Here is an 18251-nt window from a genome sequence, read left to right on the forward strand (position 1 = left end):
AAAGCCTCCTACAAGTAAATCCTAACAGTAAGGCAGCATTCGTACAAAATCAGGATGCACTGCATTTATTTCTTCATGAGATATACAAACTACATATTTCACATTGCTTTTAAGTTTGGCAAGACATTAAGAAATGAGCTCAAAAAGCAAGGATAAAATTATGCACATGTAATTACTGAACCCTTCTAATACAGTGCTTTTTTTTTTTTTTTTTTTTTTTAAGTTATGTGACTTTTACTAGGTATCATGTTCCATTGGTCTCATTCTGTTCCTTCTGAACTGAGTAAGAGCTTTAAAATTGATGAGGATAAAAGCTATACAGATTAAATGCCTTGAAATATTACACATACAGTATCTGGCTGCAACTTTATTAACTCATCAGGGAAGAACCTAGCAATAAAACCACTCTTTCTTCAACCTGTCCTATTTAACTGGAAGGTAAAGCATGTCTTGCCCTTCCTTCAGGTTTGGCTCAACTACTGCTTATAAAATTCCCCTCTCTGATGATAGAAAAAGAAGCTACAACCTTACAAATTCCAGCAACAAATAAAATCTCTCATTCCAGGAACTACATAAGAGGACCTTTTTTTAGTAAGCTTCCTTCCAAGTACCTCATCAGAGAAATTATCTCTGGATCTGGAGTGAAGAACTGCTCTGCTATTATTCTAAACGATAGAAAATCAGCTAAAAATGCAAGTGACCCCTGTCATTACCCAAATCAGAGGAACCTGTCTTGTATCCTAAAACTCACATAATGTCACATAATGAAAATCACATAACGAAATTAAAATGGACATGACTGGTTTTTTTCTTGCTGGATTAAGATAACATCTACAATTGTAGGGAACTAATTCTGGCTCTTTCTTTAGATGGCATTTAGTTATTATGCTTTAATAACGAAAATGCTACAAGTAAAATGTTAGTTTCATGTACGTTACAGAAAAATCTGTTTTTAAGTATACCATTTTTTCCCATCTCCAATCACATATACTAAATAAAATGTGCAACATACCTCGTCCATCCACGGTAATGCCTATTCCACTGCTACACAGGCCATGAAACTCCGCTATTCATTGCAGAAAGAGATGTTGGGGGAAATAAAAAAACAAAGTCATTTGCAGTGTTTTGCTTTTTTAATCCTAAAATAAATCCACTTGATTCTTTCTCAAAATAATTTTCTACAATTTAAGTAATAAAATGTCAGTGTTCACATGAATTATAGATACCTTAGCTAGATGTGATAGTAACATTCCACTCTGAACTTCTGCACATATTCAAATACAAAATTTGATAACAAGAATGTAACACTAGAGTGATTTCATTATAGTCTTGACAGTACTTCTCGCTCTGATATTACTTTCAACCACAATCCAGTTTTTCTTCCTCTAAAACAACATGGAATGGAATTACCATCCAAGACTTCTTATCTCAGTTCTGTTTGCAAGAGTCTTTTTTTTTTTTCAGTGTCCATGCTCATTTGAAGAACTAATTCCTATAAATTATAGATTTCTAAAGTGAATACAAGACTTCTCTTAAACTAGATTTACTGAACTATGAAATGTAAAGATTTATCAGAGCTGTCTGCTTATTCTCTTTACCTAATCATTATTTAGAGTCAACACTTAATTCAAGTATCCAGTTTCATTCATAGAACTCATGTTCCTTCTTTTTCAGTTTTGACACAGTCAGGGCAGCTCTGTAACTTGGTTTGCCTCAAATGTTACAATGCATAAAAACACTCAATACAGAATACCAGAGAGTTTGCTTTTCTTAAAAAGAGCAAACACTTTCAGTGTACAATTCTATTAAGTAAATTGTTCATTTTTCCTAAATGTATGAAGTAAATGAGCTCTCTGAATAAGATTTAAAAAAAAAAAAAAAAACCAGTAGTTGAAGAAATGTAAAATTCTACCTGAGTTTTTAGCAGGGCAGGGGTGACATGGCTCTCCAAAACCATAGTCAGGATTGGCACAGCAACATTCAGATTTTGTCACAGCACCAGGGAAGGGACGAATGCATGCTCCTTTTTTGATACCTCCATAGCATGTGCTACGCATATGAGTATCTAACAAAGAGAAAGCAAATAAATATTTTATTTCTTTAGGCCCCCAGTGAAATGGATAGACACTATCTATGAAAGGGACCTGCACGTATTGATGACAGTAAGCTCAGTAATTAGTCAGAATTTTAGGAAATTCTTTTAGACAGCTTTTAACATGTTTTGCTATTGCTGTTCATGCTGTTTTTTGTTTTTGTTTTGGGGTTTTTTTGGTTTTTTTTTTGGACATTTCAGGGTCAGATGCCTTTTGCATAAATGTTTAAAGGATAATATGGGCTATCTTTCAGCAAGAGTGTCTGTGGACAGTCAACCTAAACATACAATTGAGAACAGCAGGATACAGAGTAAGTAGTCTTTAGTTTTTACTTTTACACTTCTGGAGACACTTGCTAGAACTTCCCACTTGCTAGAACTTCAGGTATCTACAGACTAGGCCAGAGCATGGCTTTAATTATATTCCTTGTCGAACTTCCAGTAGAACTATGATACGCTGAGGTCTGAACATGAGTCTCAATTCACTTAAAGAGGATCCGAGGGAATGCAGATAGATGCCTTAAACATGTCCTGAAAACAACAAAGAAATCTGCACGAAAAATATAACAGCGCCAATTCCAACAAGAACTGGCAATTTCTTCTATGTCCTTCCAGCTCTTAGCTGTAAGCTGGCTCCTTCAACATGGCATAGCCTGTACATAGAATGTTGTCCATGGTCTCCCATAGGACAAGCAGTTCTGGAGCACAGCTAAATGCAGCCCAGATTTCAGGGCTCATTCCTTGCCAAGAGCCTAGGTGAAGCCAGTACAATTCACTTGCACTTGACAGCAGGAAAAGATTTTTATGCTTGACAACAATAAAGTATCATTGCACAAGAAAAGTCTGCTTATGTACCCAGCAAAATAGTTAGTCGCACCACGTCCTTTTCCTTCATGTCTAGAAAGTCCAGATCTGTTCACACTCTGCTATGAATAAAAGAGCTTTGATCACTGTTCTCTCACAGAAGTGAAGGTTTTCCCCTAGTTATGTGTCCAGGAGAGAATGAAGAAGCAATTCAAGAGAAGGAAACGCCTGGAGGAGAAATTTTCAGTGGGAGAAAAGATTGGAAATTATGGAAGAAGTACTTTATTGGAAGGTCGTCAAAGATGTGAAGGTGGAAAGCAGATGAAGGAAGCTACAGATGCCATGTATTAGGAGGAAGCTTTTCAACAAAGTTTTAATAAAAGAAGAACAGGCAACCTGATGGAGAATTTCTTCACAAATTGTAGGAAAACAGTCTAATCTACACTGACACTGATTCACAAAGCCCACAAAGAAGGAATAAATAAGCTCATTCTTCAAGAATCTAAAATACTGTGACAGGAAAAATGCTCTCCCAGGGCTGTGCTTCCCATGCTCCATCTGCACGTCAACTGCTTGAGGCACCTTGCTAAGCTGAAGTTTGCCATGTCACAACAGTTCTGACCACACGCCTCACTGATGAACCTGCTCTGCTCCCTAAATAGTTTGATCAGCTTTGGGCTATTAATTTCAGAATGCTGGGGAACTTATTTTATGCCCTGAACCATATCCTAGCATTGGTGCTTTTGTAACCATGTGCTTGTCTCCGGGATTTTATTCCATATTTTTCCGGATAATGGTCTTGGAAGACCATTTATAGACTCTCAAATTCTGTAGTGAAGCACTTCAGCAGCTGGAAATACTAACACCACTGTATTTGTGGTCAGGGTCTGGTGGACCAGTGATTGACCTATTCTCAGTGAAAGCCACTGCACTTATCCAGATGTCTTAGAAGGATGAATCATGCAATGCTCATGACAGGCACTGCAAAATAACCAGACTAAAACTAAACTTAGTTGTTTTGTCCTGGATGGCTGTATTTGGGCAGAGATGTGAAATGCAGACTGAATCATAACTAAAAGTACCTCAGCAGAGAACAAACAACATTGTACAAAGCTACAGCCACAGGTCAGTGCAAGTTCTGAGATGACACACATACACACAGAGCCAGCAGAGGTATCTTAGCATGAAGTTGCAGTTGAAACTATAGCCAAATTCCAGATGTGTGCAAACACTACCTTGGCTCTGAGTAGTTATCTAACTGTTCCTTTTCCAAGCATTTGTTCTCCTTTACTGTTCTTTTTTTTTTTTTTTTCCTAAACTTGAATAACATTTTGTGGTTAACTCTAAAATATTTATTAATGTTAAATAAAAGAACACTTTACTTCTTTATTCTATGAATAACCCCATCAGAATCGATGTTACTGTTCAAAAGTAAAACAATACTTAAATTTGAAGTGAGATTATAGCTTTTATTTTTAAAGTCATTATTGTTCTAATAATTGCCTAGCACGTTTGTAGGATTACTGCTAGAAGGATGATGCTCCATGTAACTTACTAACTTTTGGATTATAAATGCCCTTAATACAAATACTTTTCCAGCAGCCAGGTTGTCTTGTAATAAATAAGACAGAATAGCCAGAGAATTCCTGTAGCTAACACAGCATGTGTAAATATATACATACACACAAAATTCTGAACAGCAAACTGGCTCTGAAATTCCATTCTGAAGGTCATGTATAAGGACATCTTTGTTACGCACTATTGGAAATTTCCTCTTTTATTTTAGACCTGGAATAATTACATCATCTTTTTAAAGAGAATTTTCCAAATAAATCATGATTCTGCCTTATGATTTTTCCCATATTAAGGATATTTCCTGTTGAAAATTTAAGCTTTTATGGTAAACCCTAAAGCTATGATATGTGGAATTAAACACTTTCAAATAAAACATATTGTTCACAGGTGACAGCCAATTTGTGAAGCATTTCACTGCTAGAACTGTGGCAACATTAGGTAAATGGGAACACAGAACTGATTCTTTGCAGCTGTATCACTGACAAGGGTGAAGATGAGGCCAACTTGGACCATGAAAAAGGTACTGAACAGCTTGTACTCAAATCTGGTTTTGCTGCTGTGTCATATGCAGTGAAATTCCTATATTAAAAACAGTACACAAAGCTTCTTCTCATTCTTACATCTTTTCACTGCTTTTCTCCAAACCTTTAATAAACTAGAAGAAAACAAACAACCTGACCAGAGAACAATCCTTGTTTTTGTTGGTTCAATTTTTAGTACAGTTTTGCTTACTAAAAAATCTCATTAGTTTAAAATAACAAATACTTGCATTCCAGCTGAATCTAAGAAACTGCTTTTTATTAAGATCAGAAGAGTAACAGGTAAACAAGAGGTGGCACCAGCCTGATTCCACAAAGAAATGTAAGCTTCTTGACTTTTAACATTGGCTTTATGTGATAGAATTCCTAATAATCAGCAATAAAGATTTGATTTCACAGAACCTATTCATCTAATTTTTGCTCCTTCTCTTGCTAAAGCTTTATCTTTTTCAACACTATGGTAGGGGGAGAATGTTTCCAGATTAGAGAAAGATAAGAAAACAGGAGTGCAAAAATATCAGTGCCCCACACTAGATACACTTCCTTTTGTGAACTGAAGTAGAAGTTGTGCAACTGAATATAATTCTGAATGTATATACATGTGTACACACCTGGAAACAAACACATAACAGAGCAAAACAAAAAAGGTCAATTTTATTTAAGAAAAAGACCTCCTTGGTTTATTTTAATTCTACAGCTGATGACAACATGTCCCAGAAGGATATCATATAATGCGTCAGTCCCCTTACCTTTCAATTAAAAAAAAAGTCTCACTCACCTACACACACACGACCATCAACTCCAACAGCCAAGCCAGGCGGACATTCGCATCGAAAGGATCCTTCAGTATTTATACAGTGACCATTCATGCAAATTCCCGATGTCTGACATTCATCAATGTCTGTCAGGAGGAAACACAATTCAACAACATATTTGCTGTTTAAGCAGGTTTACAAATAGTGTTTTTAGAACACCACCTATTGTCTATTTGATAGCAGATGAATCACTGAGACATGCTAGGTTTGTTTCTAATAAAATCTCAGCTAGGAATCATACTACGTAATCAGAATTCCAGCTGTGCACTAAAATGTCAGAAAAAAACTTTATGGAACAGCAAGGTACTTCAGATTGAGCAAAATTAGTGATAAATGTTGCCCTTTGTTCATCTTCTGATAAAAGAAACTCACAGAATATCCGTATGATAGTGAACTTTAACTTCAAGTAATTTTTAATGGTTGTGAATTTGTAAGTGAATAGCCCAGCCATATATGCACATTAAGAAAAACACAAATAATATAAACAGTTCAACTTCAAGGCAGAAAAGCTAATGTATTTACATGATTTTCTACCTCCTAGAAATGCCTCACACTCAAACCTACTTCTACTAGCTGCAACAGGCATTTTCCAATACTTGAACAGAAACTAAATCAGGCTCTGTTCCTAAACCATTTTATGCAGTGCTTCCACAATCTCATTTAAAAAGGATTCTAACTGTATTTACCAAATATGGTGTCCTAAATTTTGAATTGCTAGAATAGTGGGACAGAAGGAATATTTGAGTATGTTCAAAATAAAACATTTAAACCATTTTAAACTTCCTGTATTCTACTAATTCTACCATTTCATAAAAGGTCTGCATATTTTGCTGCATTTGAAATGATTCCAAGATGTTTCAACCGAATTTATCATCTGTTGCAGTACTTTGTAATAGTGCTAAATAATTCAGTTATTTCAAAAGAAATTTTAAGAATGTAAATTAAAGAACTATTTTCAGGAAGCTTAAGACATCCTCAGTAACAAATTAGTAAGGTACTAGTATGATATCAAATCAATCTGATGAGATTGCCATTTTTGCACGAATGAAAATGCAGGAAATAAATAATAAGTGCTGTTTTAGTCAAAACTCTCTCACTGTTACTCCACAGTTGTACATACCAGTACAGTACCGCCCATTTGGAGACAGAACAAATCCTGGTTTGCAGATGCATTTAAAACTCCCATCCTCATTTATGCACATCCCATTTAAACACATGTTTGTAGTTGTACACTCATCATGGTCTGCAAAGCATTGCAAAGAGAATTGTTTATACCTCTTCACCTCCAAAATATGACACAGTGTGAATAAGCAGTCATAAGAGATGTGACAGACTCCTTCACTTTAAGATTAAATTTCTCTTTTAACTGATGAAACATCTGAAGTTTTCAATCTACAGACAAAGCAGCAGATGTGTACACCATCATAATCAGTTGTTTTGTGTGTTTCAGCAGACTGTGTGTGGAATAACAATGCATAGTCTTTATTATGTGAAAGCTTCAATCACCTGTTCTAATTAAAAGCTTGCTGCAAACTGCTTTTTATCTTGGAAGATTTTTTGATGCAGAACAGCTAATATAAAAACAGTGATTTCTTCATCAATGCTGATATACGAAGTGCTTACTGTGAAGCTTTAGGCAAAAATGCTATTGCTGGCACTGAACTACCCGTGTCTCCTGAGATGTAGCTTTGAAAACAAAAATGACATCAACTGTTATTTGAAAGCACACTGTTTCATACAATGTCTATTTGATCACAGAGGATTAAGTTCACATCAGGTCATGTCTTATTTCACAAAAGGTAAAGAGCACTATGAAGTACAATTTCTACAATCACCAGACCAGTGCATGCCATATATGAAGATGAGTTCTTACCCACACAGTTTTTTCCATCTGTAGTCAATTCAAATCCAGCATTGCAAATACACTGAAAACTTCCATCTGTGTTTACACATCGGCCATTTTTACAAAGAACACCATTCTGGATGCACTCATCTATATCTGAGGGGGAGGGGGAAAAAAAACCAAACAAACAGGGAGAAGGTATCATAAATTAAAATGCATATAGTGACAATAATTGCACTGAAAAATGCAGGGATGTTGCTTAAATATTACTTTGAAAAAAATAATAAATAGTTAAGAATTCGCTCTCTTTCCATTGGAGATACAAAAAAATAGTATCTTGCAAACTTGTACAATAAACTTATGGCAGTGGTGCTCAACGATTACAAATTGAAAGCACCTCTAAAAACCTGTCCAAACATTCATCTGCTTCCATACATAAATGCACACTTGCACAATAATAGTCCATTTCCTATTTTTTTGTAGAATTCTTGTTTAGAATGGACTGGTCAAATAATAGGTATTCCAGCATAATGGAATAACATCATCAGCGAAATGGCAGCCCAGAACAAGGATTCCAATTAACACAGAGTCTATTGGAATTTACTGAAATAGCACTAGCAACTACATTGAACATAATCCGACAGGAGACAGAACATCTGCAATATCAGTAGACATGAAGCCAATTTTCTTACCAATGCAAGCTTGCTTGGTAGGAGTTCTCTGGAAACCCGCATGGCACTTGCAGTAATATGAACCAGGTGTGTTGACACAATCTCCATTAGAGCATGGGTTGGACGTGCATTCATCAACATCTGTTGGCAGCACAGGGGAACATCAGTCAAAACACCATGTACACATCTTATTTTTCAAGCCTAGAAGCTTCTAAGTGAAAAAGACAGTAAACTGTCAAATCTTGAAACTTAAAACTTGTTCATGATACAAAATCATGACTTTCCTAAGAACACACAATTCTCACAGCAAACTAGCCTGATATTTTCAAGAAACAGTGTCACTGCATCACAGTATCTGACAGTTGCCAGGTTAAAGCAACCCTTTAGTAAGCAGAGTCTCTTTTAACTGAATAACAACTTGTTCTTTAGAATATAACCAGCACTAATCAAAGAAGGCATTTAAAAAGCATGTTTTTACATTTCAGTAGTGCTGCTTTTACCCTACTTCTTCTCTAGAATGCACCTTATTTTCCTCTTCAGAAGCTTTCAGTTTTTTGGAGCAACTGGTAATATAAGCAGAAATACACTTCAACCAGTTTAAATTTTAGGTAACCAATCAGAAATTACTCCCATCTCACACAGGGCTCTGAAAACTTATTGCCTTTCAAGAACCCTTCTCAGGTTTGATTCCCAATGGCTTTCTATGAACCAATTGTGACTCTAGACTGAGAAAGTTATTCCTAGCTCCAAAACCACATTGTTTGTTCCTCCTCATTATGGTTTCTGAAGTCCTCCACAAGCTCCCACCATTATCAGTTCTAGTTTTAAAACTTAAATCATTATGTCTTGAAAATAATAGCACTGAATTAGAGATTAAACTCACAAAAAGTATTTTTTTCCAACACAGGCCATTCTATGACTCTATGATTTTCACTTACTGTTAAATAAATGCATATTTCTTTAAAGTGCTGTAACATGAATAGCTAGATTATACATGTGCCAATTAACATAAACAACATCACACACTTCACAGGATTTAATGTGTATACAGTTAAAACCAGTGGCATCAATATACAACTCAATAAGATCTAGGACTACCAAATCAATGATTTCGTGAGCTGGCTTACAATATTCCTGGTGCTTAGATATAATCAGATTGTTTTGGGTAAACAGTTAAGTAAACGGAGGTAAAACAAATGGAAGAATCAAATACCTTCTTTTACACATATTTAGCCTATTCCTTTTTGCATAGGCATCACTCCAGTAAAACCACAAGAATGAAGCAAAGTAAAGAAAAGAGAAATTCAGAATGTTAAATACAATTTAGAAGACAAAACATATCAGCTTTTTACATTGCAAAAAAACTATGTCTGTGTAGTTATAGCAGCTTCCTCCCCTCAGGCTTCTCCACAGTGCCTGTTTGTTGGGATGCTTCTTGTCTTGAGTAGATATATTTCCCCAGTGCTCAGCCAGTTTGGGAACAAAGGAGATCTGAGCATGACTCTATCAGAGCAAAGTTCTCAGCTACCAAAAAGATGTCAAAGTCTAAATCATATTTTCACATTAACATCTTGCCAAACACTGTAATTCAAATGAATTTACTGTATAATTATGTTGCTTTAGGATAAGGGAGGACAGAGGAAACTTACAAATAATAGATAAGGCACTTTTCTATACTGTTTAGTTTTCCTACAGAGATTAGCATTTATGGCATATTATAAGCCAATTAGCTTAATCTGTTAAAGAAATGTTCATGTTATAAGTGGATCTCACTGTAAATTAATTTATGAATTCTACAGCAAGAATGCAATGCTCCTCTTTGAAATAGCTGACATAAGCTTTGAAAATCCCTGCGAAGCCTTGTGCATGAGATGATTTTCCCATAAAACATTCATTTTAAGTTCCTCTTATTTTTATAAGCTGTTGGTAAAAAAGGGAAATAGCAAATATATGTTAATATAAAGAAGTTGTTGGCTTTGAGTTTGCATTGCAAACATGCATATTCAAGCACTGTAAACAGGAAACATACGAGACAGATATTTAGCCCATTTCATTCTATCCCCCTGCACACCTCTTCTCAGTGACAAATATTTCTTTTTCATCACTTACATCACAATTATACGCCTTTCTCAGGGTTTCACCTGTAACACTTGTCAGAAGAGACAAAATGGAACTTCCAAAACTCACTTAAGACTTACTGTGATGAGTGTGAAGATCCATTATAAAATTTAAAACACAGAAGTCTAGTTGTCTGGTAATACAAATCACAACAGACCACAGCTATTTGATTACTGCCACTTTCAATGTACTTACAGTTTTATATAGGGTTTTTATCAACAAAATTAATTAAATGTAGCAGTATTACAAACATATACCAATTTGAAAAAACGACTTTTAGTGTGAGATCACTTAGCACTGCTATTGGTCCTTAAGCTTCATCAGGTAACATTCCATCATGAGAGATGCATAATGCAAGTTTAAGTCAAAGTGCAGTATGTAACTTCCAGTACTTAAAGAGATCCTATTAGCAAACAGCAAGTTGATTTTTCACATGGTCTCATAGTGATAGGAGAAGAGGGGAAGGAACCTTCCTAAAGGAAGGTTGATTTAAGTTAATCATTAGAAGGAAATTAATTACTCAGAGGGCAGTGAGGCCCTGGCACAGCTGCCCAGAGAAGCTGTGGTGCCCCTTCCCTGTAGGCACCTGTAGGTCAGGTTGGATGGGGCCCTGGGCAGCTGAGCTGGTGGGGGGCAGCCCTGCCCACAGCAGGGGCTGGGTGGGCTTTAAGGACCCTTTCAGCCCAAGCCATTCTATGATGTGATACGATATGATTATGTTTTGATTTGTCAGAATACCTTTGAAATAATGATTTTCTTTTCTTTAAACAAAAATTTTTAATAACTTCTGGCTTCTTAATTTACTGTTTGGGGAGTAGGCAGCCAGAGAGAGCAGCACAGAAGCAGAGATCATTTATATACCATTAACCCTACTTTACTTAGTGAAATTCAAATGTTATCAATACCCCAAGTCGTGTTATTTCAGTACGAGAAAAGTACTTAATTTAGACTGAAGCAGCCCTCTAATATGAGTTAATATATATCAATACACACATGCAGTTAATTTCTTGTCTAAAGTTCCAAGACAACTTTACGTGATTCACAGCAACTAATATTCACAAACCAGCACTTCAATGTGGCACTTAACACACTCCTACTACTTCTTTGTAATGCCATTAGAAAGTAACAGTGAAACAAAGCTGTGTTATCGAGATAAATATTCATAAAGTTCACCATCTCGTACAAGGTCTCCCAAATATAAGCAGCTCCTTAAACTACAAGCCACTGAAAAGTCAAAATAATTAGTAATGATTAGTTCAGATTATTTAAGTATGCCAGCTTTCAGGAGATACTTAGAGCCTTCCAAGTTTCCCAAGAGTCAAGGCTCACCACAGTCTGGAGATAACTGATTACAGTGACACAAAATTAATTGCTGTCAACAAATGGCAAGAATTCTAAACACAATGGAAACAAAGTATATCCAGGCAAAGCAGACTTACACCAACATTCCTATTCCTCGACTACAATGCACTTATACTTACTGTGGCCCAAGAATGTAGCAAGAGAATAAATCCCTATTATTTCTCAGCCAGATAAGTGTTGTACAAAACTTTTGCCAAAGAGAAAAAAGCTGATAAAAGTTGGGTTTGCTATATATATCACAGATGACAATTTAGAAGATGAACCTTAACACTCTCCAAGCACACAAAAAAACTGAGAGAAAGGTACTAAACTACTTTCCTTAGTCCAGCAGCTCCGTGTCTTCTTGCATTGGGAGACTTCAAAATGCATATTTCTCCAGTTTAGAGATGAGGATGTGGTGTGGGACCACATGAAAGAACTTGCACAAGGTCCAAGCACAAGACATCAGTTGCCTTTCCTTTGTCCACCAATGCCATCTGTCCATCACAGAAAGCTACCAGACTACCAGGCACAGTCTGCCCTTAGTGAAGCCATGCTGGCCGTCTCAGATCACCTGCTCATCCCTCATGTGCCCTGACAAATGTTCTGGAATGTACATCTCTTCTAACCGATGTACCTGTAGAATCCCTTCTTACATTCCTTGCCAAGTTCAGTTCTGTGCCTGCCCCATCTTACCCTGCCTCTAGTAGAGCCCCAGCACCATCTTTTTTGTTTCCTAATTTCAACCCACAAGCTCTCTCAGTCTGTTCGTGGCTGTTTCTCAGAGGACAGAGGGCAACTCCTCCAACCCCTCTTGCTGGGCCTATCCCTTTTAGAGAGTTTGTAGCCCTCAATCGTAGTATTCCAGTTGTGAAATTTGTCCCTCCATGATTCTGTGGTAGCAACTAGGTCACGGTTTTCTAACTGCACCACAGTTTCCACCTCCTTCCGCATATTTCCCATGCTGCATGCACTTGTGTACAATCACTTTAGCTGGGATACCAGCAGCATTATTTTCTTGAAGGAAACTCCCAGAATCCTCTGGGACAAATCTGAGTTTTCCCTGTTTGTTTCCTCAAGTGACAGTGTTCCCTGGCTCTTCCTTTGCCATTCAGTAGCACAACTCTTTTCCCTCTCAAATCCAGTTTATAACCTTGCTGCTGAGTCTAGTCAGGTTGCTGACAGTGTATTACTGCCTCTCCTGTTCAGTTATGTCCCGTGTGACGTCAACATGCCTGATCTACCAAGGATGCATCCAAGATCTTAGCATTCACAACCTTTAGTGTGGTGACACCCATGTAGCCACATATTCACATTCCATTCTCTTTCTTCTGCTCAGGTCCCAGTTTCCAACTGGGATGATTAAGAAGAGCACTTCCTGTGTTCCTGATCCCTTCAACATCCTCCCAGGGGACATATCAAATTGGCGTGGGAAAGGAAAACAGTGACATCAGTAACAAACAGGGGCATCCAATGTAAACTACCATTCAACTCTTGTCCCATTTCACTTCTCCAGAAGGCAGCATGCCAAGCCAGAAAAGTCCTGGTACTCAGTTTGCAATTCAGGAGGAAAGGAAAACATGCAATTCAGAGCTGCAATAATTCCCATCTTTTAGTTGATGGCCTTGGATTACAACATTATTTTAATGACTCTAGTAACTACAATTTTTTGTGATTCTCTGATTCTGCATTTTCACCTTATCTAGGAGACACTAGAAAATAATTCCAAAAGCACAGCTTCTGTAACAAAATTCTACAATATGTACATAGAATGCCTATATATGTGTGTGTAGATATATATACATATATATATATGTACACTTTTAATACTTAAAAACCTTACTTTTCATTCACAGATTTCAAATCTCTTAATAAAAAGAATCAATAAGTTAATTCAATCAAGAGAGCCACAGCTTTCTACTTAGGACCTTAGGATTCTTTCTATGTAGTATATTGTATGCTAAATTTACTTTTTTTTTCCATACAACTTTCTCATAAAAACATTTCGCAGAGTAAGAATGATGTCTTCAATAATTGAACAGAAGCACAAAATTTAGAATTTGGTGCTTATTTATAGGAAGTTAGTATTTAATATTTCTACATTAAATGTAAACAAAAACAAAAGTTAACTAATCCATTCAATTACTGATTTAGTGTCTTTAAAAGCAAGAATTCTGATCCTAGTTACCTTGAATGTCATTCAACATTAATTCTACAAATAAAACGGAGCTATGAGAGCATTATGAAAGAGTAAATGAGAACTTGCTGAATGTAAAGAAAACAATGTACTATATCTACCAAGTAGATCGATACTCAATAACCATATTTTTGAGTCAAGATTTTCTTTTAGGAAGCACGTCTGCTTCCTCTCATGAAGATTATAAATTATTCTGTGTAAGTAATGTCACAGTCCTTGCACTCCCTTTCACAAGAGCAATATTATTCACATAATGACATTTGCGGTACAAAGATAGAATGCATTTTTCTTGAGCAAAAAAAGAAAGCTAAAAAATGTTAGTGTTTTAAAAGACAATAACAGATTTAAGAAATTTTTACTTACCAATACAATCACCATTTGCATCCTGCTTATACCCCATATTGCACTCACAACGGTAACTAGAGATGGTTGGTATACAACGTCCATTTAAACAAAGGTTTGGATGATGCTTACAGATGTCTATTGTCTGATTGAGTATTGCTAATATGAAAAACAAACAAACAGCAGAACACAAGTCAAACATTTGTATTTTCAAGTACAAGTAAACTTTACATATGTGAGACTTCACTTTGGGCTTTCAGTCAAGGAAGTGTTCTTGCAGAATGGGTGAGTTCTATGTTTGGGAAAACAATGAAAGAGAATAATTTATTTTAAGTGCTAAGTATTTTGGAAGTACTTTGGAATTTATTAGTGCTGACAAAGATGGATCAGCAGGCACCAGCACAACTGGAAAATCCAAATCTTCATGGTGAATTGGGAAGCCAACATGTGAGCTGTATATGACTAGATAAACTGGCATAGAGTTAATAGATAAATCAATGTAAAGCTCTTACCACCAGGAGACTGTGATAAACACAAAACTTAGTCATGATAAGTCATGTGGTAAGTGAAAACAACTTGTAAACACAAACCCAAAAGATGGCTATAGGCTGAAGGACTCTAAGTGAAGCGAAGAAAACAAATCCATACATCTGAACTCCTGTCGGAAAAAGGAATCCCTAGCCCTCTAATATGTGATTTGAAGTCTCCTGTATGTGGCTGAATGCAAAGGCATGCTAAGTGTAAAGAACACAATGCCATTTTCAGAATAAAAACAAAGCAGAAGAACAGGAAAAAAAATTGAAAGAATCAAAAAAGAGATTAGAAAGTAATAACAACACAAATACTTACTTAGCCCTGTTATTATTGGGCCATTCCCAGTGGGGGTCTGACCACCCGTTCCTACTCCTGCTCCACCTACACCTGGGGAGAAACCATTATTTCCAGGGATGGGAATGAATCCTGCTCCTCCTGGGCTGTAGCCATTGCCATTGCCACCTGGAAGGAATCCATTTCCTCCAGTTCCACCACCACCTCTGGAGCCACCTCCAGCAGGCACACCATCCACACAAAGCCTGCGGTGTTCATCTATTGAAGAGGAACACAAAAAGAGGCGTAAAATAAATGAGTTCTTCTAAGTCAGCTTATTAGGAAGATACAGATCTTTGTGCGCTGCAGCAACCTCATTGTCTTTACTGTTATGTATTCCCTCTCCCATTTCTAATCTCAAGGGAATTCCACAGTTGTGACAGGTGTTATTTGAGGGAGGTCACTAAGAATAATAAAATGAAATATCTTAATTTACAACCGTACGTTTAAACCATTTTGTTGATGTTTCCAACAACACTAACTCCCTGATACCTCAGAGATTTTGATACAGATAAACTGGAAACACATTTCATGAGGGATGTGGAATATTGTTCTGTGAGTATAGAGTTGAAAGAATAAATGAAATACTGATGCATTCCTAGTTCAAAGTAACATGAAATTTTATGAAAAGAGAGAGCAGCTGTTCCTTTAAATCGAAATGAACTATGGACCCTCAGAGTCATTTCCTCTTTGAGCTTGACCACAAAATCTTCCCCATTTCCCGAGAACTATTTCCAATGTCAACAAAAGGACGTTAAAGAAACTAGTCCCAAACAATAAAGGACCAGAAAAAAATTGCTCACAGATGGAAATATCATTATTAAAAACACAAGAATGAGTAATAATCTAAATCTCTTTCTTTTTAGCCTACAATTTAAAGTAGTTTAAAATGATCTCCAGCTAAAGTAGAAGGGACAGCAAGGAGAAAACAAAACAAAACAACAAAAAACCCCCACCAGACCACTCACCAGATCCTCTAACAGGACACATCTCTGGAACAGATCCAATGGCCCAGCACCGGCCAGACTCACAGCAGCACTGCCTTTTGGTGAATCTACCAGGAAGTTCCTGGGCACAGCGGCCATTCACTAGGTTGGAGAAACATGTACTTGTCCTCTGATCTGGAAGCCAATTTAAAAAAAAAAAAACAACAAAAAATAGTAACGTGAACTCTCAAAGCTACTTTCCCTTATTCAATTCATACAAGCACTAAAATGTTTGAAACGTTGTATCTAAAAACAAAGCAAAACATTCAATAAGTATCTGAGATGATCAGTACCAATCCATTCTATATTTAATTTACTTCATGTTCTTTTAGTTTGAGTGATACTAGAATTGCATTAATATAACATCTAGTTGTCAAACTCATCTTTCCTTCCGGTCATGACAAGTACTCAATTTCTTTCAGAAATTATTCTGTGGAAAGGACTAGGTACACTTTTTATATTAGCATCGTCAACACTCAGAACAGAAGTTTTGGGAAAGAACAGAAATCCTATGGGTATTACACACAATTATTTCAGACTTTGTTAGGTGAGTTTTTAGAAGAAAGCAAACAGCACGTTCTTCAGATTCAGATCCCAGCCGAGATCCCGATGTATACGGGACATAAGGACCTCAATAATTACTCATTCTCCTTTACCAGTCCTTCCCTTTTCTTGGTTTCAATAGGGCAAGCAACAACAGGCACAGACTTAAACACAGCAGGTTTTGTCTGAATATCAGAAAACATGCTTTAACTATGTGGGGGAGAGAGCCCTGGGAAAAGCTGCCCAAAGGCTGTGGGGTCTCCTCCATAGTGATACTCCGAAGTCACCTGGCCACAGGACCAGGCACCCTGTTCTGGGTGCCCTTGCTGGGTCTGGGATTGGATTGCATGGACTCAGAGGTCCCTGACAATTTCAACCGTTCTGTGACTGTTACTGTAGTCCCAACCACATCTATCCTTATTCACTACAGGTATTACCTACTGAACAGCATCACTGATATACAGCTTGTAAAAGAACAAGGCTAAGCCAATAATAAAATTTGAAAAAAGAGACTATCAGCAATTAAATATTTTATATCACAGCCTGCTCTGCTACTCAACAATCAAAAATGGAAGAAAAGTGTATATTTCAATGCAGTCACAGTAAAATGATTAGGACATTAATATGCAATTGCTACTCAAATGACTTGAAGAAAATCATGTTACTTGCTGGACTATGACAAACTTCTACTAATTTAGTGCAAGGAAAAATACTTAGTTGATCAATTTATTACCTCTGCTCATAATACAGCTTCAATATGACAAAGAATGGCTACAGCAGGTTCTCAGACATAGTCACTGGAAAATAATAAACTCATTCTATTTTAACGTATTCACTTCAAAAAGCTGCTTTGAAACACTATGAGAATCAAGTAGGTAAAAAAGCAGATATATACAAGGACTGAAAACTAGCATTGGTTTTATTTAAACAAGCAAAACCAGGAGATTTCTTTTTGCAAAACTCCTACCAAGTGTAGCCTCATGCGAACATCATCATGCTCTTAAGAGCATAACACAACATTTTCCCTTGAGTCATTTCACTGAAATTAACAACTTTTGAAGAGAAAAAACATGCAAGAAGAACAAAAGTCAGCTATTCATTTTCATTGAAGTATTTTCCAACAATTAACATAAGCAGTAAAACAAAACAGTATGCATGAGGCAGAAGATCACTGTTCCGTTCTAGTCTGTCCTTGTGAGGCTCCATCTGATGTACTGCAACCAGGCCCCCAGCAAAGGAAGGATGTTGAAGTAGGCCCTGTGAAGAAGTAGGCGGTATGATAACCAGAGGGCTGGAGCACCTCTCCTGTAAAGACAGGCTGGAAGAACTGGTCTTTTCTCTGGCCTGGAAAAAAGAAGGCAGTGAGGGAGACCTCACTGCAGCCTTACAGTACTTGAGGGGAGATTATAAACAGAAGTGGATTTTTTACAAGGTCTGATAATAAAGAGATAAGGAGAAATGGCTTTAAACTAAAAGAAGAGAGATGTAAGCTAGATTTTAGAAGGAAATTCTTTACAT

At 36.7% G+C, this 18251-nt stretch overlaps 1 protein-coding gene across 1 annotated transcript in view; it reads right to left on the bottom strand.

The window, feature by feature from the left end:
* The window catches only part of FBN2 (fibrillin 2), a gene marked incomplete at both ends in the record, with an annotated part of 158293 nt that overhangs the window by 84343 nt on the left and 55699 nt on the right, over window positions 1-18251 (bottom strand). The window contains 9 exons of the mRNA XM_079548052.1: window positions 1013-1066; window positions 1913-2065; window positions 5789-5911; window positions 6946-7068; window positions 7699-7824; window positions 8361-8480; window positions 14359-14496; window positions 15187-15423; window positions 16173-16325. Coding sequence (XP_079404178.1) covers window positions 1013-1066; window positions 1913-2065; window positions 5789-5911; window positions 6946-7068; window positions 7699-7824; window positions 8361-8480; window positions 14359-14496; window positions 15187-15423; window positions 16173-16325 — 1227 coding nt within the window. The remainder of the gene's footprint in view (window positions 1-1012; window positions 1067-1912; window positions 2066-5788; window positions 5912-6945; window positions 7069-7698; window positions 7825-8360; window positions 8481-14358; window positions 14497-15186; window positions 15424-16172; window positions 16326-18251) is intronic.

The sequence above is a fragment of the Tetrao urogallus genome (genome assembly GCF_951394365.1).
Source record: "Tetrao urogallus genome assembly, chromosome: Z".
NCBI classification, from domain to species: Eukaryota; Metazoa; Chordata; class Aves; order Galliformes; family Phasianidae; genus Tetrao; species Tetrao urogallus.